The sequence below is a fragment of the Dromiciops gliroides genome, chromosome 4 (genome assembly GCF_019393635.1).
Source record: "Dromiciops gliroides isolate mDroGli1 chromosome 4, mDroGli1.pri, whole genome shotgun sequence".
In the NCBI taxonomy this organism is placed as follows: Eukaryota; Metazoa; Chordata; class Mammalia; order Microbiotheria; family Microbiotheriidae; genus Dromiciops; species Dromiciops gliroides.
The window spans coordinates 172,619,761-172,645,493 of NC_057864.1; the positions used below are offsets into that span (position 1 = coordinate 172,619,761).

General features: G+C 39.1%; 1 protein-coding gene across 5 annotated transcripts in view; it reads right to left on the minus strand.

Annotated features, from left to right (window-relative positions):
* STXBP4 (syntaxin binding protein 4) overlaps positions 1 to 25,733 on the minus strand; it is a 240,921-nt gene that overhangs the window by 15,921 nt on the left and 199,267 nt on the right. For 2 of the 5 annotated variants that reach the window (XM_044004737.1, XM_044004741.1), the window contains one exon: positions 6,373 to 9,010. In XM_044004737.1, the coding sequence (XP_043860672.1) occupies positions 8,896 to 9,010 (115 nt within the window). In that variant the 3' untranslated portion in view covers positions 6,373 to 8,895. Of the gene's footprint in view, positions 1 to 3,172; positions 3,672 to 6,372; positions 9,011 to 25,733 lie in introns of those variants that run through there. The other 3 variants (XM_044004739.1, XM_044004738.1, XM_044004740.1) reach the window with 3 other exon arrangements.

The window sequence follows — 25,733 nt, forward strand, 5'->3', positions numbered from 1 at the left end:
CCATTCTTTCTCTCAACTGACCATTTTGCTGATGAAAGATTAATTTCTTCCCAATGAAAAAGAACAGCCAGATAATTCCCATGGGTTTTGTTACAGCGGGGGAAATTTCTGCACCTTCAGAACACTGTGGCCAGGCACTATTCCCTTGAACCAAATCAATTCTACAGTGGCACATGATTAATTAGCCTTAGCTTCGATGCTTTCTCCTGCCTTGAAGCCCATGCTCTGGATCTTGGGGCAATTCATCTTCTGAGCTTTATTATCTGTTCTTATCTGGCCTGGACGATAGCAATAGCTTCTTAATTGGTCTCCCTCCATGCAGCTGCCAAATTTACATTCCTGAAGTGAAGGTCTAGCCATGTCATTCTACCACTCAAGAAGATTCAGTGACTCTCTCTCTCTAGCTTCTGTGATAAAATGCAGACTCCTTGGTTTGATGTTGAAAGCCCTTTGTCATCCATTTCCAATCCACCTCTTGACTCAGATTTAACGCTGCTTCCTTGAGTGTTCCACTTTCCAGGTATGATGGTCTCTTTGCTGTTCTCTTGTGTCCTTCATGGAGGAAGGCTCTGCCTTCTTACCTCTACCCCTTGGAATCCATATCTCTGTTCAAGTATCACCTCTGGCAAGAGCTTTTTCTGATCCCCCCAGCTGTTCATGATCATGCCTCCCCTCCACTGGAAAGGAATCTGCATCTATTCTGGACATATTTTATAATCAGAGGCAGGGGAGTAGAGAGTGAGCCAGTCTTTTACATAATGGCTGTGACCCTGGGAAAGTCATTTACCCATTCTTTCACAATGAGGAACTGCAGAGAAGCACCTGCATTAAGGCAGCTGGGTGGCTCATGCTAGACCTGGAGTCAGAAAGACCTGAGTTCAGATCCTGCCTCAGATATTGACCAGCTCTGTGACTTTGGGCAAGTGACTTAAGGTTCCTCAACTGGAAAATAGGGATAATAATAGCACTTACCTCACAGGTGTGAGAATTAGAGCGCTACCAACCTGTTGAGAAAGATATTACAGTGAAGCTCAGCCATGAAAAAAATGTATGTGACTTAGTGTCCAGAAGTGATGTCTGCCGCCCGTGGGTCCTGTCAATCAGTGTTATCAGCCAATTAGCTTGGAGCTATGTGTGTGGATGGCCCTGTTTCCTGTTTCACAGGAGGCTTCCAGGAGAAGCTGAGGAGGGAGCCAGGTCTTTTCGGTTCCGGACTTGGGCTTGTCGGCAGAGGGGCAGGGACAGGCAGAATAGGGAGAGAAGACAAATCTCATACTTTATCCACGTGTTTCTCTTTACTAACCCCTAATATACTTTAATAAATACTTAAAAGTCTAAACTCTTGCTAAAGCTTCTAATTTAAGGCAACAACTCATCAGATTTTAGACATCACAGCTAGAATTTTAGACCTTACACAGGGCTGTTGCCAGGGTCAAATGAGATATTTGTAAAGGGCTTAGCACAGTGGCTGACACATAGTATGCATATAATAAATGCTTGTTTCTTTTCTTCCTGGATTGGCAGAGTCAACTCCTTACCCGGAGTTTCCTACACCAATGAAATCACAGTCCAGGCCTTATCCCTATTTTGTATTTATTTATCTGTGTATACAATTTCCCCCTTTGGCAGAATATAAGGTCCTTGAGGACAGGAACAATTTTAGCTTCCCAAAGGCCTAGTAATATACTTTGCACATTAATAAATGATTATTGTGCTGAATTTGAAGAACACTTCTCACTCTCACTAGCTGACCTCGAACAAGCTATTCAACCTCTCTGGGCCTCAGTTTCCCATCTGTAAGATGAGAGAGATGGAGGGTAGACAGTCTCTGAGGTCCATTCTAGCTCTAGACCTGTGATTCTAGGAATTCATTCTCATTGCACTTTCATTAAATTTTAGGCAAACCAGAAAATGTTTTAGTCCATGCTGTGCCATTACATAAACCTTGTAACATTTATACACAAATCTATAGAAGTGTGTCCCCCATTTTTGAGTGAAAACCATTCTATTGTTGTTGGTCCGTCATTCTCAAAGAGGACCTTGGCATCGGGATGATGTCCTGACTCGGCAGTGAATTGGATTTAAGTGAGGGAGGGCTGTGCAAGGTCACCAATCTCACTTTCTCTTCCAGAGTCATCTGGGTCCAGTGGCAAATATATATATCAGGATGACTGGAGATGGTCCCAGATATTTAAGGCAATTGGGGTGAAGTGACTTGCCCAGGGTCACACAGTAAGTGTCTGAGGTCATATTTGACCTCAGGTCCTCCCAACTTCAGGGCCAGTGCTCCCTATCCACTGTGCCACCCAGCTACCCCATTCTATTGTTAGGGAATTACTGGAAAGGACTAATGTAGACAAATCAGTCAACAAACATTTATTAAGCACATACTCTGTTCCAAGGCTGGATAAGTGAATTTAAAATATGGCCATCTCTATTTAGATGACCACTGAGTAATTTTTCTCCTTTTGCAGATAAAGACAGATGACCTCAGCTCTACCTTTCCTTATTGGCCCTGCCACAAACACTTTCTTCCTCTTGAAATAACTTTGTTCCATATTGTCTCTTACACTCTCCCCCACCACACCCACCCAAAGCTCCTTGAGAATAAGGACTGCTCATTTTTTTTTGTCTTATTATAAGTTTTCTGAATTTTTTTTGTATGAACATACCAAATTATCTTTTTTCTTTCCAAAACTAAACAATAATTTTGTTTATACTGTAAAAGAGCACAGAAAACTTGGAGCAAATTCAACAGTCAAGATAACACTCCTCCAGTGGGTTATTGCCTCCTAGGGACCTGGAGTCCCCAAGAAAAAAAGGTAGGTGTCTTGGGCCCTTTTTGCCACTGTCAATGTCCTCAGCAACATATTATCTTTTCATCCAGATATAAGTGAATAGTTTTCTTCCAATATTTCAATTTAGAACAGCCCTTACAAAGCCCCCACAGGCAGAGAACAGTTTTGGGGGGGGTGGAGAAAACCAGTTCATGGTGCGCTAAAGGAAAATATTTCTAGAGACACGTTCTGTTCCAACTTATATTGCACAACTCTATAACAAAACTTAGAATTAAATAGGATTTTCCCCCTTCAAAGACTCGGTGGTAACATAGGGATAACACGAAACTTTATTTTATTTCTTTTTATTTAACATAAGTAAGAATTGTTGGCAGTTTACATTTGTGGAACTACAAATGGCGAAAGCTGCACAGTAGGAATCGAATATTTACAAAACCATCACTAGTCATCACACATAGCAGGCAGGCTATTGCCTGAACTTAAGCTCCATAGAATTTCCTTTCTCAAATCCTGTTCAACCTTGCAAAAGATATTAGACAATATCATCTTCCCATTGTTCAATTTTCATTTGGCTTCCTGCATTCTGTACCTTCAGTGGAGGATTTCATAATGTTTACTTTAAAACACTGGCATTTCATTTTGTAGAGAAAAAAAAATAAAGTCCCTCCCTTTGGGAGAAATGAGCTAATGTTTCCTCAAGGGAAGAATAGGAAAACTTTCCTAAAAGCATTTAAAGCTTTCTAAAAACTTGACAAAACCATCTTTTGGTTTTGACAGCTGTTATTCCAAAATTGTAAACATTATTGGAGGGACTCTTTGTTAGGGGATATTTCTTTTCGTTTCCTCTCAAGGATGAGATGATCCAAGGCTGTTCTGGAACCAAGATAACATAGTTTAGTGACAAAAGACCTTCTACTAAGAGTTCTTCCTAAGTGACTCTCTCTGATTCCATTAATGGCTTGTTTTGCAAACTTGCCCATTTAAATCATAAATGTGGGTAGGAAGGAAACAATGTAAATATTGACTACATCAATAAAAAGGTAAAGAGACACGCAATTATTGAATCTGAATGTAGAGAAATTATAAAGGATAAGGTTGGTCCCAAAGAAGAGGTATGTGAAGGCACTACCTTATCATGTTTCTTTGCAGAGATGGGAGGTCCATAGGTGTGGAATATTGCATGTAAAGAATGATTTTTTTCAATGCATTGATTGGTTTTGCCGAATATTTTTTTTATTTTTATATATTTTTAAAAGCTATTTGTTAGAGCACCAGCCCTGGATTCAGGAGGACCTGAGTTCAAATCCGGCCTCAGACATTTGACACTTACTGGCTGTGTGACCCTGGGCAAGTCACTTAACCCTAATTGCCTCACCAAAAAAAAAAAATAAAAGCTATTTGTTATAAAGGATGGCTCTCTGAGAGTGGGAGGAGTGCAAGAAGAAATGTAAGTACTGACAAAATAAAATATACCAATAAAATCTATTTAAAAAAAAAGTTACATTAAGAGATGGATCTATTATTAGCTTCATTACATTGTGAGGAAATGGAGGCACAGGGGACTCAAGTGACTCTTGCAACTTACAGTGATTCTGACACTCTCTTAATTAATTCCTGTCACTATTGCTTAGATCAAAGAGGATCTATTTGATATCTTTATTAAAAATTCAGTTTCCTCAAGTTTGATAGAGAAAACCCCCAAACAAGACATGTTCTTGAAGTGACAATCCTAAATCAGGTCAATTATGGACAGTCATTGGAATGGAAAAGCCTTATACTTCATGAGGGTGAATTTGAAAGTGCAAAACACTATTTTCCCCACCAAAACCAGGGAAAATAGGGGTACTTGGAACAATCCTTCCTAATGTTAGTGGCTATCCTTGGTCAAATGCAAAGATGAAGATGCTTGTTAAACAAATTTGATAAGAAAACTCAGATTTCTCCATGCCAAAATCTGTGTGATGACCAAAAGACAGGAGAGCTGAGGTATTTGTTGAACTCATGCCATTACAACTATACACACCCACACACAGGATTTCTACACAACTGGAAGGCAATATGGTGTAGTATAAAAAAAATAGACTGTAAGTCAGTAGGCCTAGATTCTATTCCTGGCTTTATTGATAACTAATTGTGTGACCTTGGACAAGTCACTTAACTTCAGGATCTCAGATGATCTCTTAAAGGCAGGAAGGGAACAAACATTTGATACCTCATTTGATCCTTGCAACAACCCTGGGAGGGAGGTGTTATTATTATCCACATCTTACTGTTAAGAAAATAGAGACAGGCAGAAGTCAAGTGACTTGTCTAGGGTCATCCAGCCAGTATGAGTCTGAGACTGGATTTGAATTCAGGTCTATCCTGACTCCAGGCTCAGGTCACACACCATTTAGTTGCCTCTATTTCCAAGATCCTTTCCATCTCTATAATTTTTAAAGCCTTGTGCATTCTTCATATATGATGCCTCATGATTGGTTTGGAATGGTTCTTAAAAGCCAGGCTAACAGAGTATAAGTCCCTATAGGTTCTACCAAATCAGAAAGGCCTTAAGTATGGTCCTAGCAGTTTATTGCATCTGATTATCACCAACAGGTTGGTCACAAAGAATCACCCATATCTATATCTATGTTTATATCTACATCCATATTTATTTTACAACCATAATTACAGCTATATCTAAATGCATGTTTACATCTATAACTACATCTATATATGTTTATATCTATATCTGTGTTTATATCTGTGCTATCCACTGTGGCACAGTGGATAGAGTGCCAGGCCTGGGAGTCAGGAAGATTTCTCTTCTTGAGTTCAAATCTGGTCTCAGACACTTACTATCTGTGTGACCCTGGGCAAGTCACTTAACCCTGTTTGCTTCAGTTTCCTTATCTGTAAAATGAGGGAAATGGCAAATCACTCCAGTATCGTTGCCAGGAAAACTCCAAATGGGGTCATGGAGAGTCAGCCATGGCTGAACAACAAATGTTTATATCTACAACTGTCTTTTTTCCCCTATATCTGCATCTACATCTACATTTGTAATTACATCTATATCTCCAAATATACTTATATATGGATCCAAATCTACTCATATATGAATCATAGAGCTTTAGATCTGAAAAAGCCCTCAGAGATAATTTATTATCCCTCCCCTCCTTATGTTAAGGATAAAGAAACTGGGACCGAGAAAGATCCAGTGAGTTGCATAAAGTGATCTTGTTCATTTGCAAGTAAGCACTTGAACCTTATGCTAAACAAGGTATGTGTGAGGACTGATGTCAATCCAAGTTGTGACTTGATTTTTGGTTCCAGCTTCATCATTGCTAGTTTGTCTGTTGAACAGGTTATTTATCTCTCTGAACTGCAGTTTCTTCATTGGTAAAATGGAGGTATTGTACTAAATCAGGAATCCTTAACCTTTTTTGATGTGTCTTGGGTCTCTTTGGCAGTCTGGGGAAACCTACAGACACTTCCAAAAGTAATATTTTTAAAATTTGAAATTGGAAATCTTATAAAAACAAATGCTGAAAACTATCTCTACATGTAACTGGAAAATAATAAAATACTTTTATTCAAAAAATTTTAAATGCATAAAAAAGAATGCATAGGATCACAAAGGAAACCAATTATATTGAATTATAGATAACTGCTAAAGCATTTTTTAAAAAAGTGCACAGGCCTCCTGCGATAAACAAACGATCTTCAAGGATCCTTCTAGCTCACATTTTTGTGATTCTAAGTCCTTGGTTGTGATTTGTGTGCATCAGAGAAGGTAAACAAAAAGAAGAATCACTGGAAGAATCAGCAACGATGTGCTGTCACCTTTCAGTTACTTGGCATGGTGAAGGAATGGATTATTCCACTTGATCAACTGTTCTGGTAAATATCCTCTACATACAAGAGAGAATCACAGTTTTCAAAGAATTGGGCAAAACTAAACCACACCTAACACTAAAACCATATTCAATCCTTTTTTGTTTACTGCTTACTGCTACCCCTCATGACTTAGTGATCCCTTCCCTCTGTAGATTACCTCCAATTTATCCTGTAAACATCTTATTTGCACATAGTTGTTCACATGCTGTCTCCATTAGACAGTGAGCTTCTTGAGAGAAGGAACTGTCTTTGGTTTTCTTATCTGCATCCCTAGCACTTAACACAGTGCCTGGCACATAGCAGTACTTAATATTCATTGGATTCCATTATTTGTACATAGTTGTTTGTGTGTTGTCTCCCTCTTTAGACTGTGAGCTCCTCGAGAGCAGAGTATTTACTGTTTTGTTTATTTTTGACTTTTTTTGTATCCCTGAAGCTTAGCACAGTGCAGAGCACACAGTAGGTGCTAATAAATGCTTGTTGACCTGACCTGATGGGGACTAAAGCTAGAATCTTGCAGTACCTCAGAACCCTAATTATGATTGCTAATTATCATTGTACCGCAGTGCAAATTTAATAAAGATTTCTGGCTGATGGAAGGCAGGCTAGAAACCAGCTTTTATTGCATTACATTTCCAGATTACTTATAAACCCTCATGGATTAAGAGTCCCATATCACTATGAAGCTGGCTTTAAAACAAAGCAGGTTAATCATCTAAGTATTTATTGCCTATCTTTTTCGTCTGGCCCTGTGTGAGTGTGTGTTTTTCCCTTTTATCCCAGTGTGTTAGGAAGGAATGAGCTGGAGCTTAGAGTCAGCAGCCCGTTACTTTTAGGGTTATTCTAGGAGCCACTGTTTATAATAAAGTCTAATGAATGGTTATAAGTATTAGGCACTTATTTATAAATAAAACAAAACAAAACTGGAACTGATATTTCATTAGGGTAATAAGGTCCTGGTGAGGAACTTGCTCTCCTAATGCAAAGGGAAGCTTCTCTGTAGCCTTAAGTCTTAGAAAGTTGCTTGAGAGCACTGAGAGGTTAGGAGTCACACAGTCTGTAGAGTCAGAGGTGGGACATGAGCCTAGGTCTTCCAGACTAGGAGTCTGCTCTCTATATGCCATTCCATGTTGTTCTCTCAAAAGGCATTTAAAGGATATTTACTGAATAAATGGATGCAGGCATGACTGAATGGTAGAAACCCAAGAGGCCAATACTGAGTCTTGTGTAGGCAATGAACTCAGAGGGGGTATGCAGTGGGTTTGGCAAGTTTTCCTTCTACTTGCTCCCTATCCCTAAACCCAAGAAAGGCCACTTCGACATTAAGGACTTTCTTGACTGAATATTCAGTTTCAGTGTGAAGCCTTGCCCTCTACAAGAGAAAATCCTCAGACAGTAGAAGAAATTTCATGAAATTTTCCCCTGCCTGGTAGAGAAATGGAAGAAAGGGGAAGTAGAAGGAAAAGGTGTGAACACAGTAGACACCATAGATACTTGAATGAATGAATGAACAAATGAATGAATGAAAAAGGTGCCTCAAGAAAGGAATAGAATTACCCAGGGAGCATAGGGGACCCATAGATACCCTCTACTGTCTAAGGCCATTGTGGATATAGCTATGAAACTAGCTGCTATGATAGCATTCCTTTATGGAATGTTGTTTTGTGAACTCCTGAGTGTTTTCAGACGGGAATTTCATATGCTTCCTCGGATCTGGAAGGCACCCGAAGCAACTTGGACTACATAATGATGAGACATAAATACAAAGAATTAATGTATTATCAATAGTGTTTTAATGAAAATGTGAAAACATTCATATAATTTTCAATAGATTTAAATACAAATCATTGTCAAAGTCATTATAGCTTATTTCCAAAGGAAGAAATAATTGCTTGTATCATTTTGCAAAGATTCAATTCCTTGCCATTTAGAAAAATCTGAATAGATTATTATTTTTTAAAAAATGATTAGTGTATCACCAGTGGATTATCCTATAGGTAAGTATTGAAATGAACTGAATAGGAAATGTGCATGGAAAACACTTTCATGGGATGTTTGGTTTAAACAAACAGGATAAATTCATTGCCTCCTACTTCAAAACCGGGAAATGGAGCAGTTTGTACCCATTCATTGCATATTGGATGTCAGTTTCACTAGCTCAAGATGTTCTGAAAATGATGCCACTCTACCTTGTGGTTCTATTCTTTGCAAGAAACTATCAGCTCTTTTGGTTGGGAAGGTCTCTGGGGCAATCTTCTTCATTCTCCTCCAAGCAGGACAAGTTTAGCGCACTCGTCACAGGGTGGATCCATGATGTGGTCTGTGTTACATGACTGAAAAGAAACAGAGAAAATAGAAAGAACCGTCCAGAAAATCATCTTAACCATTCACAGAGATGCTCTTAAAACTGAAGTTGATTCTCCACCGCAGTCTCCCTCTGAAAGGATTCCCAAGTGACAATCCTTACTTAGAAATATATCAGGGAAAACAAATTGATAAAATTCATCTGGTAGAATTAAAGACTGAGAATGTCAAATGGAATGATTTTTAAAGTCAGAATGAAGGGGACCTAACATCACCAGACCCTCAAATTATGCTAGGAAGGGGCAGCTAGATGGCACAGTGGATAAGCATTGGCCCTGGATTCAGGAGTACCTGAGTTCAAATCTGGCCTCAGACACTTACTAGCTGTGTGACCCTGGGCAAGTCACTTAACCCCAATTGCCTCACCAAAATAATAAAATAAAATAACACACACACACACAAAATAAAATAAATACATAGATATTTGTAAAAAAAAATTATGCTAGGAAGTAGTAACTATCAAAACTCTTTGGTATTGGTTAGCAAATAAAAAAGTTGTCAGTGAAATAGACTAGGTAAGAAAGAACAAAGCAATTTAATATTGTTAATTATCATGTCTTTTTGTTTTTGGAAATCAAGGATACTAGCTGTAATGGGTAAAGATGACAAAAGCTTCTGGGAAAACCTTGGCAGAAATTAGTACATCTTTTACAGACAAGCTCCAAATGGATACATGACCTAACTATAAAAAATCATATAATAATAATGTGACTGTATAACAATAAATAATATATTAGATAGAAATAAACAATAAATATAATATGTACATATAAATAATAACTAGAGGAGAATGGAAGGTGGTTCTTTATACAACTATGAGTAGGGGAGAATTCTAAATGAGATATAGAGGTGATCTTAGAAGATAAAACTGTACTACTTTGACTACATAAAACTTGAAAAGCTTTTGTGCAAATATAATCAATGCAGTTGAAATTAAAAGAAAGTAGATAAGTGGGGAAGAAAATCTTTGCAGCAATTATCTCTGAAAAAACTCGTATATCCAAGATTTATATAGAATTGACAGAAATATAAGAACTAAAGTATTCCTTAATAGATAAATGGTCAGTTAATATGAACAGGTAATTCTCAGATGAAGAAATGGAAGCTACAAAGATCACATGAAAAAATGCTCCAAATCTTTAATAACAAAGAGAAATTGGGTGGGAAGGGTAGGAGGGAGTTTTGGGGAAGTAATTGTGATGTAAAAGAAAAAGTCAATAAGGTACTTAAAAAGAAAATTATATATATATCAAATAGCATAGAAAAATCTTTCTGCCTGAATGCCTTCTCTTTGCTAGACATCAGTCAATCTAGGGCTTCTTAAATTTACCAAGGCCATAGCTTTTTTTTTGGTTTTCTTTTTGTGAGGAAATTGGGGTTAAGTGACTTGCCCAGGGTCACACAGCTAGTAAGTATTAAGTGTCTGAGGCTGGATTTGAACTCAGGTCCTCCTGACTCCAGGGCAGGTGCTCTATCCACTGCGCCACCTAGCTGCCCCAAACCATAGCTTTTTTTAAAAAATTGAATAGAATTTTATTTTCCAAAATATATGTAAAAACAAATTTTAACATCAATTTTTAAAAAAATTTGTGTTCTGGGGCAGCTAGGTGGTGCATCGGATAAAGCACCGGCCCTGGAATCAGTAGTACCTTAGTTCAAATCCGGCCTCAGACACTCAACACTCACCAGCTGTGTGACCCTGGGCAAGTCACCCAATCCCAAATGCCTCAACAAAATAAATAAATAAATAAAAATGTGTTTCCATCTATTTTCAGATACTATCACTTCTTTCTCTGTAGATGGGTTGCCATTTTCATAAGTCCTTCAGGGTTATATTGGACCATTGCCTCGCTGAAATAACCACATGCTTCCCAGCAGATCATCTTATACTATTGCTGTTATTTTGTATACAGTACATTTCACTCTGCTTCAGTTCATGTAGGTCTTTCCAGGTTTTTCTGATAGTATCCTGTTCATTATAACCTAAATAAAGTACCTTAAACTTGAAAAAGAATTTTCTTCATATTAGCTCAGCAAAGTATGTACCATATGTTTTGCCATTATATTCAATCATCATAACTATTTCCCTCCATCCTATTCCCTTCCCATGGTATTTACTCTATTTTTCTATCTTCTTTTAAACTATTCCTCCTCAAAAGTGTTTTACTTCTGACTGTCCCCTCCCCTACTCTGCACTCCCTTTTTTTTTCACCCTTCCTTCCTTATCCTCTTCCCCTCATACTTTCCCATAGGGTTAAATAGATTACTCCTCCTAACTGGGTGTGAATGTTATTCCCTCCATGGGCCAACTCTGATGAGTTTAAGGTCTTTGAGCTAATTCTGTGTTCCAAATTTTCTTCTTCCCTCTCTCCTCAACCCTCCCTATGAAATCAAGCAATTCAATATGTCATACTTGTGCAGTTATGCAGAACATCTTTACCTTCCTCGAAAGTATTTTGCTTTTTACTGCTCTCTCCCCCAATTTGCCCTTCCCTCCTTCCCCTCTCCCCCCCCCTTATCTCCCTCCCCTCCCTCAGGGCAAAAATATATTACTATACCCACTTGAGTATGTATGTTAGTCCTACTTTGAGTCAATTCTGATGATATTAAGGTTCACTCACTCCCCAACTTCCTTCCCCCTCTTCCCCTCCCTCATAAGTTTTTTTCTTGTTTCCTTCATGTGAACAACCTCTCCCCAGACCATCTCTCCCCTGCTCCCTCCCCAGTCTATTTCTCCTACACCTCAACCCTTTTTTAAAGATGTCATTATGGGTTAGTTAGGTGGCACAGTGACAATGCACCAGTCCTGGACCCAGGAGGGCCCCACGCCCAAATCTGGCCCCAGACATAAGACACCCCACAAAGAACAAAACATAAATGCTTTATAGATAATCATCCCTTCATATTCAGTTCAGACCTGTGTCCTCAGTTAATTCCTTACTGAGATAGTTCTTATGAGTTTAAAGTATTATCTTCCATGTAGGAATATAACAGTTTGATTTTTTAATATCCTCATGAAGTTTTTTTTCTGTTTATCTTTTTATGCTTCTCCAGGGTCTTGTATTTGAAAGTCAAATTTTCTATTCAGATCAGGTCTTTTCCTAACAAATGCCTGAAAGTCTTCTTTCTCATTGAAGTTCCATGTTTTCCTCTGAAAGATGATGCTTAGTTTTGCTGGGTATGTGATTTTTGGCTGTAGTCCCAGTTTCTTTGCCCTCTGGAATATCATATTCCATGCCCTCCGGTCCTTTAATGTAGAAGCTTCTAGATCTTGCTTTATCCTTATTGGAGCACCACAGTATTTAAATTCCTTTTTTTCTAGCTGCTTGCAATATTTTCTCCTTGACCTGGGAGTTCTGGAATTTGGCTACAATATTCCTGGAGGTTTTCCTTTTGGGATCTCTTTCAGGAGGTGATTGGTGGATTCTTTCAATTTCTATTTTTGCTTCTGCTTCTAGAATATTGGCAATTTTCCCTCACATCTCTTGGAGGATGTGTCTAAGCTTTTGTTTTAGTCATGGTTTTTCAAGTAGTCCAGTGATTTTCAAATTATCTCTCCTAGATTTATTTTCCAGGTCAGCTGTTTTTCAAGGAGATATTTCACATTGCCCTCTATTTTTTCATTCAATTGGATTTGTACTTTACTGTGTCTTGGTTTCTCATAAGATCACTAGCTTCCATTTGTTCACTCCTAATTCTTAGGCAATTATTTTCAGCAGACAGTTTTTAATCTCCTTTTTCCATTTGGCTTTTCAAACTGTGACTTTTTCTCATGATTCTCCTGCATTGCTCTCTCATTTCGTCTTTCCATTCCTTCCTCTCTTTCTCTACATCTTTGTTCTATCTCTCCTACTTTCTCTTCAAGTCCCTTTTGAGAGCTTCCATGGCCTGAGACCAGTTCATATTTTTCATGGAAGATTTGGATGTTGGAGCTTTGACCCTGTTATTATCTTCCTCTTCTGAGGATGTATTGTGGTCTACCTTACCCCCAAAGAAGTTTTTGATGGTCTTCTGCTTTCTCTGCCTACTCATCCTGGCTTATTATTTCTTGGCTTTTTACTCCTTCTTAAAGTGAGCGCTGCTTCCAGGACACACTCAGTTCATGCTACAGCGTGGCCCAAGCGGGTGATTGGGCTTCTTCTCAGCCTGCCTGGCTTGTGAGTAATCACAGCACTTTCTCTTTGACCGGGAAACAGAAGTCTGATTGAACTCTGATTCTCTATGGTCAGAAGCTGGCATGCTTTTGCCCCTCCCCCACTGGGCTACCACCACATCGATTCAGCCCACTGGTTCGAGACCCAGGGCGCTTTGCCCAACTCCAGTAGATACTGCCTCCACTTCACCCCGCCTACCGCTGAACCCCCTCACCTGTCTGGGATTGGAGCCTCAGAAGCTGCTGGTGCTGAAGGACTCTGATGTGCGCTGGAAGCAGTGTTCCCTGGCTGGGTCTGGACTGTGCGCTGAGCTGTTCAGCTGATCAGTAGGTGATCAGAATTGCCTCTTTTTCGGAGAAATAGTCTCACTCTGTTCTTATGTGCATTGGGCTGTTCTGGGTTTTGATTTTTACCGCATTATCTGGGCGTGAATGGACGGGTTTATCTGGAGCTTGTGGAAGTCACAGCCTCTCCTCCGCCATCTTGGCTCCACCCCTCCCCAACCATAGCTTTTAAATACAAAGATTTTGTTTTCCAATAAATCTGATATTTTAAGTTCTGTAAAAAAATTACATTTTTTCTCACTCTTTGTGCTACCTCAGAGGGCAAGGATATATAGTGAGGTACTTCATGCCATCCTCCCTGTCATAATGACATTTCTATGTTGCTTTAAGGTTTATAAAAGGCTTTCCTCAAAACAGCTCCTTAAGGCAGGCAGTAACAGGAGTTAATCCCATTTTACAGATGAGAAAACCAAGGTTCTTATTCAAGTTTTTGAGGGTAGTGGGAATTTGAACATTTGATGATTTTGTCACATGGTGCTTAATAAGTACTTCTTGACTTGCATTTAATGGAATTGGGATGTAACTTGCTATGGGAAGATGAATACTGACTCTGGAGTTGGAGGACGTGGGTTCCAATCCTACCTCTTATGGCTACCATTTGTGCCATCTTACTCCAGTGACTTAAGTTCTCTGGCACCTGTTTCCTCATCTATTAAACTAGATGACCTTTGAATCCCCTTCCAACTCTATGTTTGTAATAGAATGTCACACTGTAGGGTGCTCACAATAAAAAAGAAATAAAAAAACTACAAAGACGATGATTGCCAATTAGGCCGTAGCATTTCCTGAAACAGAGAAATTCTATGAAGAACTTAATAGGCTCCTCTAAAGTCAACATATTGCATGATACTTAGTTCTTTATCATGAAGGTAGGAAGAGAAGTTGAAAGGGAGGGAGCATATTTGAAATTATAGTATGTGAGTTTGCAAAAATTAAAGAATCCAAAGATTTGGAGATGAATTTATACATACATGTTCAGAAATACTCTTCAAAAAGGGAGTTGGAAGGCACAGGACAATGAAAAGCTTTTAAAAATTAACTATAGCCTAACAAACTTGAAATGACTTGTTATTAACAAGAAAGTTATTTACAGATTAGGAGTCTGTATGTAACAATTAGGGAAAAAAATTAACAACAAATTAGAAGAAAACAGGAAGACACAATGACGCTGTATGTAATGACAACACTTCCAACCTGACTTATTAAAATGGCACCCATTACCCCCTTTCTTCTATCCATACTGAGATTCTCCATACCATAGTATTTTTTCCCATTCTAAACAACTGTCAAGGTGTACTTCAGAACATGATTCATTAAAGAGGAAGAAAGTTAGAGAAAAATAAGGGTCTGAGAATGGATTCCTAAGGTCAGAGTCCAAAAGACCTCCTTCCTGCCTTATAAATAAATCCTTGGGAAATGGAAGCAGATGTGAGATAAACTTTTAAAATTGAAAAAGTAAATAAGTTGGATAACATGGCTTTTCTTATTTAAAATTTGTTTTATGCACTTTAATTTTTATTAGCAGATTTTTATTTTTTTTTGGTGAGGCAATTGGGGTTAAGTGACTTGCCCAGGGTCACACAGCTAGTAAGTGTTAAGTGTCTGAGGTCGGATTTGAACTCAGGTACTCCTGAATCCAGGGCCAGTGCTTTATCCACTGCGCCACCTAGCCGCCCCGTTATTAGCAGATTTTAAAAAGGATTCCAAAAGGACACTTGTACTTTGAATTAGCTTCATTCCCTTCCTGCCCCTCTTCCCACCCCCCTCAATATTCTCTGGTTAGTTTAAAGGAGATTAACAAAACAAAATAAAACCTTGAATAAAAAAATACTTTTATAGAAAAAAAATAAATAGTGTTACCTTTAAAAAAATAAAACCTTGGGCAACAGAGAAGATGAAGAAGAAAGAACTACTTTAGCTCAGGGGTGAATGAAGTTGCCTGTTTGCAAAGGCAGACTGTTGAAGAATATTTTTAAGTCTGAAATGCAATAATCTTCAATTTTCTGTTCATTTAAATTGATTATTTTTCAAAATCTCAAACACAAAGTCTCTACCAAGGAGAAAAAGCACATGGATGAAGGGTTCTGAAGAATCTGAACAATGATTAGTGGAGAATTCCATTTGGAAATTATACTTTGAGGATTTTTGTTTTGTTTTGTTTTTGAGGATCTTTTTATCTGAATGATAATCCCCCTTAGTTCCCTCAAAAATTTAAATGAAATGTCCAAAACAATGGTTTTATCTGCTTGTTCTCCTAATACAATCTTTCACACTAATTTTTTTAAAAAGCCGCCCCCTTGCCCCCCAAAAAAGGACAAAACTAAAACCATAATCAACTCTCAAACACCAATTTGCTCTGGCTATCACATAAATTATGGTAGTAATTTAGAGGCAAAAATAAAACTGAAACTATGAAGTGGTAGAGATGTACATCATGGACACACTTTTCAGGTCTGGCAGTACATCATTTATAAAAATAGCCTGGACCAATCCATGGAGGGAATGGGAAGATTTGCTTTGAAAGCTTGAGAATCATAGAAATCATGGAATTTGGAGCTGGAAGGAAATTTAGACATCTGTTAGCCCAATCGTTAGCCCAATTTGAAGATGAGAAAGCGGCCGTTCAGAAAAGTGACTTGTCAAAGGTTACAGGGCTACTTAATGGCGAGAGGCAGGATTCAAACACAAGTTTTCTGACTTCAAATCCAGGATTTTTCCTACCTATAATAACAGAGACCTTCCTGGAGTGTCTTTTAGGACTTTATGGATTCAATTCCATAAACCACTACCACACCTGTGCCAGGCCCTGGGACTAAAGACATGGGAAGGATGTATACTCTATTCTCACTGAACTTAAAATATAATTGAAGAGACCTGTTCACAGATGACTGTGATACAAGAGAGGGAAATAAATAGAAAGGAGAAGTCCAGGGAACTTATAATGTGAAATCTGAGGAAGAGTTTGGAATTTATGCATGAAAGTTCTTTGCCTATTAGATGTATATACACTGAAAGCACTGATTATTTGGGTGGGTGGATGGGTGGGCAAACCAGCCCCTTTTGTACAGTATGCTGCCATCACATTTCAGTTCTAGAAAGTAGTGGCTAAAGAGCTTTGACATAATCAATGTGATAAGATAATCCCAGATTTACTGGTCTAGAGAACATTCTAGTATTAGAAATATATCCTCTTTGATTTGTATGTTTGGTAGGTCAGCTGAGAAGAAAGAGTTCAAGTCAGTCCCTTTGACCCTGCTTAATTAATAAAGCCTCCATGGCTCATAAAGCAAGATGTTACCACTTAGTGTAAAAAATTTAGAGACCTAAAAAGGAACGAGGCATCCTATAAAATATGAAAGTCTGAGTTGAACACACACTACTTTTCCCCCTTCCCCCCCTTCCCTCCATTGTTCCTGTGTGGAGAGATCCATCTGACCTCATTTCAGGAGTAATCAACTGTGGTTCAGAGATATATCTGAAAACCTACAAAGCTTTAAACTTCCTTTCTCTGAATGATTGCCAAGTCAGCTGTCAGTGACATTTGATCTGCAAAGATGTCAGTGTTTTCTTTTTCCTTTATAATATTAGTAAATTGTAAGACAAATTTTATAGCTTACCCAAACACAGGAGGAGAGCGCATTTTATTTTATTGGCAAAGAAATGCAAGTGAATTATTTAAATGCCATTATAATTACTCTCCTTATGGTTTTACTTCCCAGCATGCAAAATGCTTTCTTTCAAAATCAAAATTTAGGACAACCTCTGTTAAAAAGACAAAAAAAGGGGTTATAAAGACAAATAATTTTCTGGGTTCTGCAGAAGCTTATTCTCACAGTCTCTTTCAACTACAAATGTGGTTCCTTATATCATATTTTCCATTGGAGATACCATGATTTGCATGACATTATGTATATGTATACATATACACACATATATTTATCTGTTTGCATATGTATATTATATTGTCATCTTCGATGGAGAACTGTAGAATGGCATTTTAATGATCTTTCCATCTCATAGGATCTAGAGTTGAAAGGGATTTTAGAAGTCATCTGGTCCTATATATATCTTGTTTGTACACAAATGTTTTACAAGATTCCCAATGAGCCTCCAATTCTTTGGGTGAGTTAGCCCCGCAATCCAGGTTGCAAGTCCCCCCCCCAAAACACTAATATGTGGTAAGCATCATGCTAAGTGTTTTACAAATATTATCAGACTAGATCTTCACAACAATCTTGTGTTGCTGTTGTTCAATTGTTTCAGCTGTGCCCAACTCTATATGACCTCATTTGGGGTTTTCTTGACAAAGATACTGGAGTAGTTTGCCATTTCTTTTTCCAGATGAGAAAAGTGAGGCAAACAGGGTTAAAAGACTTGTCCAGTGTCACACAGGTAGTAAGTATCTGACGTTGGATTTGAACTCAGGTCTTCCTGACTTCAGGCCCTGTATTCTACCCACTGAACTACCTGGCTACCCCAACAACCACATGAGGCAGATGCTATTATTATCCCCATTTTACATTTGATGAAACTGAAGCAAACAGAACGTGAGTGACTTGTCTATGGGTCACACCGCTATTGTCTGAGGGCACATTTGAACTCATTTCTTTCTGTCTTCAGGCCCAATGCTCTTACCCACTGCACCACTGCAATAGGCAATGATCGCATAATAAATAAGTCCTCAGGTGCCAAGAACATCAGGACTTCATAACAGAGATGAAGCAGTTTCAACAAAAATAATGAGGCAGACTCACAATGGTAATAAAGCATCACTACATCTCATCAGGAGCCCTGAGGGTGTTGATCATTGCAGGTTAAGGAATATCAAGCTTCTATCCCCAAATAGACTTATAAGGGAGCAAAAGAAAATGAAAATAACAGACTCCTCATTCCCAAATACACTTGAGGAGTTTACGCCAGCATTTTTCCAGTCTGGAAACATAACTGGAAAGTCAAAATAATTCATCCTCTTCAAAGTTTTTCATGCTATATCCTGCCCCAGTCCCCCTTCCAACTCACTTGAAAACTGTAAGTAGTCACTCTCTTCTCAAAGTACATTAAATTTGTTGTTATTTTCATTTAGTCACATCCAAATCTTTGTGACCCTATTTGGGGTTTTCTTGGCAAGGGTACTGGAGTGATTTGCTATTTCCTTCTCTAGTTCATTATAAAGAGGAACTAAGGGAAAAGGGGTTAAATGACTTGCACAGACTCATACAGCTAGTAAGTGTTTGAGGCCTGATTTGAACTCAGGAAGATGAGTCTTCCGGATTCTAGGCCCAGTCCTCTATGTACTGTGCTACCTGGCTACCCCAGGTGACTAGGTGGCACAGTAGTTAGCATGATGAATCTGAAGTCAGACTCTTCTCCCTGAGTTCAAACATAGCCTTAGGGACTTACTAGCTGTGTGACCCTGGGCGAGTCACTTAATTCTATTTGCCTTAGTTTTCTCATCTGTAAAACAAGTTGGAGAAGGAAATGGCAAACCATTCCAGTATCTCTGCCAAGAAAACCCCAAATGGGGTCATGAGGAGTCAGATACAACCAAAATGACTGAACAACAAATATATTGAATTTACTTCTCTTTAGGCATGTTGTAGTCCCTTTCCTTCAACCCCAGCAGAATATAAGCTTCTTGACGGTAGGCACTATTCCATTTTTTGGTCTTTTTATCTCTACTGATGAATACATTGTCCTAAATATTATTCAGAAATTTAACAAATGATGGACCCAATTGTGGAGTTGATAAAATATAATAACATGTACTAGAGATAGTCCTGGACTTGGAATATGGAAAATAAATAACTGATTTCCATTTTGCCGAGAATGCTAGTTATATGACCATGGGCAAGTTATTTAATCTGAGCCTTAGTTTCCTCATTTGAAAAATGGAGATGATAACAGTTGAAGCATCTACCCATTGAGGTTGGTCATGAAGATCCAATGGAATAACATTTAGAAAGTATCTTAAAAGTCTTAAATTAGGGGCAGCTAGATGGCGCAGTGGATAGAGCACCGGCCCTGGATTCAGGAGGACCTGAGCTCAAATCTGGCCTCAGACACTTAACACTTACTACCTGTGTGACCCTGGGCAAGTCACTTAACCCCAATTGCCTCACACACAAAAAAAAGTCTTAAATTAATCCATAAATATTAGCTATTTTGGAAGTCTGGTGAAGTGTAAGGATCCTTTCTCAAAATGTTTTTAAACACATAAAATATATAGGAATACAAAGGAAACCAATTATATAACATTATGTTACATAGAAATTTCAAAACATATATGAAAGAAAACAGGTTCACAGACTCTGAGTTGAGAACCTCTCATTTAGACCAACCCCTTATTTTACAGGTGAGGACACGGAGGTTTAGAGTGAGGAGTCCTTTTACAAGGCTGCATGGGTAGTGAAGTGACAGAAATGGAACAGACATGTGATCATCTGCTGCTAACAGCACATTGTTAAGAGGCAGCTTATAGGAGTGGTAGGTAGAGGAAGACTTGCAATCAACTGTAACCCTTAGATATTAGCTGGCTTGGCTTGGTCAAGTTACTTAACCTCTGTCTGCCTCAATGACCACATCTGTTAAACAGGGGTAAAAAATAGCACCTACCTCTAAGGGTTGTTGTTATGTTCAAATGAGATACTGTTTTTTTTTGTTTGTTTGTTTGTTTTAGTGAGGCAATTGGGGTTAAGTGACTTGCCCAGGGTCACACAGCTAGTAAGTGTTAAGTGTCTGAGGCTAGATTTGAACTCGGGTACTCCTGACTCCAGGGCTGGTGCTCTATCCACTGCGCCACCTAGCTGCCCCTGAGATACTGTTTTTAAAAGTGCTTTGCAAACCTTAGAGCGCTAGGTAAATTAAAGAATATGAAGCTTTAACTCTTGGATAGAACAATTAGCTGTACGGACCATATATGTGTATACAATTAAGATGTAATTGTATACACATATATAATGAATATATAATTTATTCTAATATTCATATAATATACAGGTATTATCCATACCTACATATAATATATATGTAAAGAGAGACTGATTGATGGATAGATATGGACTGTGATTTCATGATGACAGGGAACCACTGTGAGGAAACCACCTCTACCAGTGTAGGTCAGCACTTTTGTACAACTTGTAGCCTAAGGCACTGAGAGGCTGTGACTTCCCCAGGATCACAAAGCCAGCAATGTGTCAGAGGAACCTAGGTCTTCCTGGCTCCAAGGCTGGGTCTTGATGCCCGATACCACTGCTGACTCTCATAACATGTAGATGGGTGTTTTAAATAACTGCTATGAAAAAGTATGGGTGAGGGCAAAGTCATTTTTATAATATCAAACTGTCTTCTTATAGAAGTGGAATTTAGAGGAAGGCATACAATCCCCAAGGACGAGATGATTTTTCTTGAACTGTGAACAATTTTAAGCCATTATTTAAGAAAAATGAAATCACCAAATCCAATCTAAGCGACATACATGGGGAGCAATAAATTCCCCTTGAGGGATGCAGAGAGAGATTGACGCTGATTTCCTCATTTCCACTCATATCAGAAAAGACTGGTGGTAATGAAGAGAGTTGGGCGAGGGCTTATTTAAAAAGAGGAAAAAAAAAGGTCAGTGTCCTTATGTAGTAGCAGGATGGATTCTTGAAATAGGCTGGGCAGATGCGAGGGTGATGGCATTAGGACTAGACAATACATCTTGATAGATGTAGTGAGCAGGTAAGGTGCCAGGGAGGCAAACAAGTCCTGAATGTCTAGTGAAATAAAAATATAACTCCAAGAAGGCAATAAGGTTCCAAAATATTTCACCCAATACTGCCTTTCCTTCTGCGCCAAGTGCAAAGAAATATGTGCCATGCTTAAGTTCTACCTGTCAGAGGAGAGAGATTTGGATATGGATGTTTTATTCATTTAAGTGGGCTTCGCTATATCACATGGAACCCAAGCCAGCTGGCTTGCTTCTTTTAAATGATGATTTCTCAGGCAGTACTTCATATTCTTCCACCCCTTCATAGATATTTATAGAAAATTCAGAGCAAGCTGTCTCAGGCTCAAGAGGCTATGCACAGACTCTCTGCTCATGTGCTGGCATTCCTGGGCCCTTTACCGGTCTTGGGGCTCAGGGTTGGCTGCTGATTCTGGCCACTGATTTTAACTTATAGCTCTGAGAATATTTGGAAGTATTCCTGTCAACATGAGATCAACACCCGGCAATACTGTAATACAGTTTTAAAAGGACCAATATCGATGGGAGGGAGTGGTGGTGCATGTCTAAAATCCCAGATACCAGGGAGGCAGAGGCTGGTGGTTCACTTAAGCTTGGGAGTTCTTAGTTGCAGTGGGGCCAACACTGAATGGGTGTCCACAATAAATTCAGTACCAATAGGGTGTGCCTCTGGGACTGGGGGAAGGGGATGATGCTCCAGGCTGTCTAAGGAGGGAGGGTTTGTCCAGGATGTAAATGGAGCAGGCCAAAGCTCCTGTACTGGGACCCAATGGTGGCATTTCCAGTTTGGGAGAGATTGGGAGACCTGCTCTAATCAAACAAGCAAACAAACAAACAACAAAACAAGACCAGTATTTATGTTTTTGAATTAACTTTGATTACAAAATAGATGACTTTCCTCCAAAACCCAAAGTACAGGTTTCAACACCTGGATCATGGATGTAGATTTCTGCTCTGATCACATTCAGGACACCTTACAGTTATTGGTTGTAAGGAAAGGTAGTAAACATGCCCATCATCCTCTCCCCCCAAATCTCTGCTTTCTTATTTTAGTCCCCCTCCTTCTAAATTAAGTAGAGATGGAGTCCCATCTCCTTTTTAAGTACTATCTTTCCTGGAATTTTTAGAGGAATCCAACAGTTGACCTAGACTCTGTAAACATTTGTATGGCTGTTTAGTGAGGATGACTGGCTTCCCTGATATCCCAGGAGGGTTCCCTTAAACTTTATGTGTGTGGCAGTGGACACTTTCTAGCTAATCAAAAATGGATCAAGACTGCAGAATAAATAAAGCCTTCAAAGCAGAGCTCCTGACAGGCCCTATTAAAGTGCAACAAAACTGCTGAGACTTCAGGAAAAGGAAAAGGTAGATTAGTTACATCCTAGCCACAAAGCATTTTCCCCACTTTCTGGTTAGGTTTGATAACAAGTTAGAGAGGCAACGATTGCGAGACAAAGTTAGAACATGAGAAATTTTAGCATTTAACTTAAATTTCTCTTTCACAAAGTACCAGCCACACAGAACAAAACTCTAATTTTATTTGATTTCAGGATCATAGGATTTAAGAACTGGAAGGCATCTGTGATATTATGCAGTCAAACTCCCTCGTTTTACAAAGGAGGAAACTGAGGTCTAGAGAGATTAAACAGACCTATTTATCACCCCCAAATCAGGGTAATAAACATGAGTTTCAAAATGAAAGACTTTCTCCCACTGTAGTCTTTTAATTATGCTCTCTTGCCCTGCCCCCCTTTCGTCTTTCTCCCTGTCACAGAAGAGCTATTTCCATTCTTCATGAAGACTGGCCCCGTTTACTTTTACTGATGGTTTGATTCCCTCCCATCTCCAGCAAGCATCCCCTCTCTGTTAAGCATGTTCAACTGTTCCCCTTTCAATAGCTTCCCCCCCTCCCTCCATCAGGCTAGGGGTATGTTCAGGTCTCTTTAATCCTAAGAAAGTCTTCTACTGACCCTTCCAGTCTCTCTTTCTCCTCTCACTGCTCAACTTCCTAAAAGAGTTGCTGACACTTAGAGCCTCTATTTCTTCACTACCCACTCTCTCAACTTCTTGCCATCTGCCTTCTTGTCCCCACCAGTGACGGTCTAATCACCAAGTCCAATGGCTTTCTTTTTCTCTGTAGCATTTGACACTGATGGCCGCCCTTCTTCTCATTGGATCCTCTCTTATCCAGAAGACTTAGGCTTAAATTCTGCCTCTGATGTTTACTACTTCTGTAACCTGAGTGAAAGCATCTAACCTTTCTGTGTCTCAGTTTTCTCATCTGGAAAATAAGGGGGTTGGATTAGATGACCTGTGAGGAGCCTTTTAGCTCCAGATCCCATGATTGTTGGCATCAGAAATCTGGTTCTCCTCCTACCTCTTTAATTCTTCCTCCCGTTTCCTTTGAGGGCTCTTTACGTCCATTCCAGATTTCATAATGTGGATGCTCCCCACAATTCTGTCTTTGGTTCCCCACACTTTGTCCCTCAACAACCTCTTCTCATGCCATAGCTTTGATTGCAGTTTCTATATAGTTGGAAGAGACTTCTAGATCTCTATCTCCAGCCCTTATATCTCTTCTGAGCTCCGGGGCCACATGCCAAATTGCACATAGGCCATTTCTCTATGGCTGTCCAGCAGCATTTCAAAGTCAATACATCCTCAAACAGAATTCTATTTCTTCCTTTCTTCTTCTAACTTGACCATTTCTGGCTGGCACATCCCCACTTATCCATTCTTTGATGTTCTTAACCTTGAAGTCAGGTTTGACTCCCCTCTTTCCGTTTTTTGCCTATTCTACCCCCTTAACATCTCTTTCATGTTTCCCTTCCTCTTTATTTCCACTGACACTATGCTGGTATAGGCCCTAACAAACATCCTCCTGCACCACTACAATCCATCCTTTGTTCTTTTGCCATGTTGATCTTTAAGCAAATACCTGGTCAAGCTACTCCTTTGGTCAAAAATCTCCAGTGGCTCCTTCTTGCCAACTAAGTTCAAATTCCTTTGTTTGGCATTCAAGGCCCTTCAGGACCTGACACTGCCCCATCTTCCAGTCCTCTTATTTCCCACACATTCTAATTTCCAGATAAATGAACAAATTTCCATTCCTCAAACACACCTTGTGCTAGCTCACTTCTCTGTTTGTTTACCACATTCCCTATGTCCAGAGTTTATCCTCTCTATGCCTACCCATTCTTTATAAGCCTATGCCAAATAACATCTCTTCTTCTTCTTCTTCTTTTGGTGAGTCAATTGGTGTTAAGTGACTTGCCCAGGGTCACACAGCTAGTAACTGTCAAGTGTCGGAGGCTGGATTTGAACTCAGGTCCTCCTGAACCCAGGGCTGGTGCTTTATCCACTCCGCCATCTAGCTGCCCACAACATCTCTTCTAGAAAGCCCTTCTTATCCCTGTGTTGGTAATGACCTTCCCCTTCAAACATTACTAGGCCTTGTGTTTCCCTAAAGAATGAATCATATATTATTTGGTATCAGAGTCATTTGTACATGTTTTAAAGCTTCCTGCTAGAATGGAAGCTTTGTGAGAGCAGGGTCTGGTGTTTTGTTTGTTTTGTTTTGTTTGGGGGGGGCAGGTCAGTGAGGGTTAAGTGATTTGCCCAGGGTCACACAGCTAGTAAGTGTCAAGTGTCTGATGCCAGATTTGAACTCAGGTCCTCCTGAATCCAGGGCCAGTGCTTTATCCACTGTGCCACCTAGCTACCCCAAGCAGAGTCTGTTTTAAATAAACGTTGCCTCCCTCTCTACATGCAGTGCAGTGTTCTACACATAACTGCTACTCACTGAGTGTTTACTAAAACATCAGTTGTGTACGTAATTTAATTTTCAAAGCAATTATCTGAGATATTGAGTATGTTGGCATTGTAAAATGGTTAGGAATCTGTTGTGGCAGTGGCCCAAATTCCTGTACATCAAAATCTTCCATGAGGCTGGCAACCTACGTGTATCACTACCCATATTTGGCAGGTTTTAATTTCTTTCATAAATGAATATTATTTTGAAAACAATTGAGTCACATTATATAACTTGGGATGGGTAGAGTATGCAAACTTTTAGCTAAGGTGAAATGAATGATATAGGTTGGTTACTTTAAATGTGCAGCAGTCTGCAGATTTAAGATTTTTCCCAGGGAAGATAAGAAGTGGGGTGTGGGAAAGTCAGATTAATCAGATAATTTCATTATGATATCTTCAGGCTAGCCTACTTTTTCATTAAAGTTAAGCAAACAGCAACTCTTTCTCTGTAGAGAAAGTTAAGAAAAAAATTCTAGGGAGTGTGGGCAAAAATAGCCATGCACTTTCATTAATGCTAAATAATAGGAGATTCTACGTTATAAACATCATCATCAAATCTGTAAAGTGTTTCCCCACTTGCCTTGGAAGTCAACGCAAGTGGATTCTTCTATACAGCATTAATAGATGTGTAATGGAAATGTGGCTTGATGAGAAC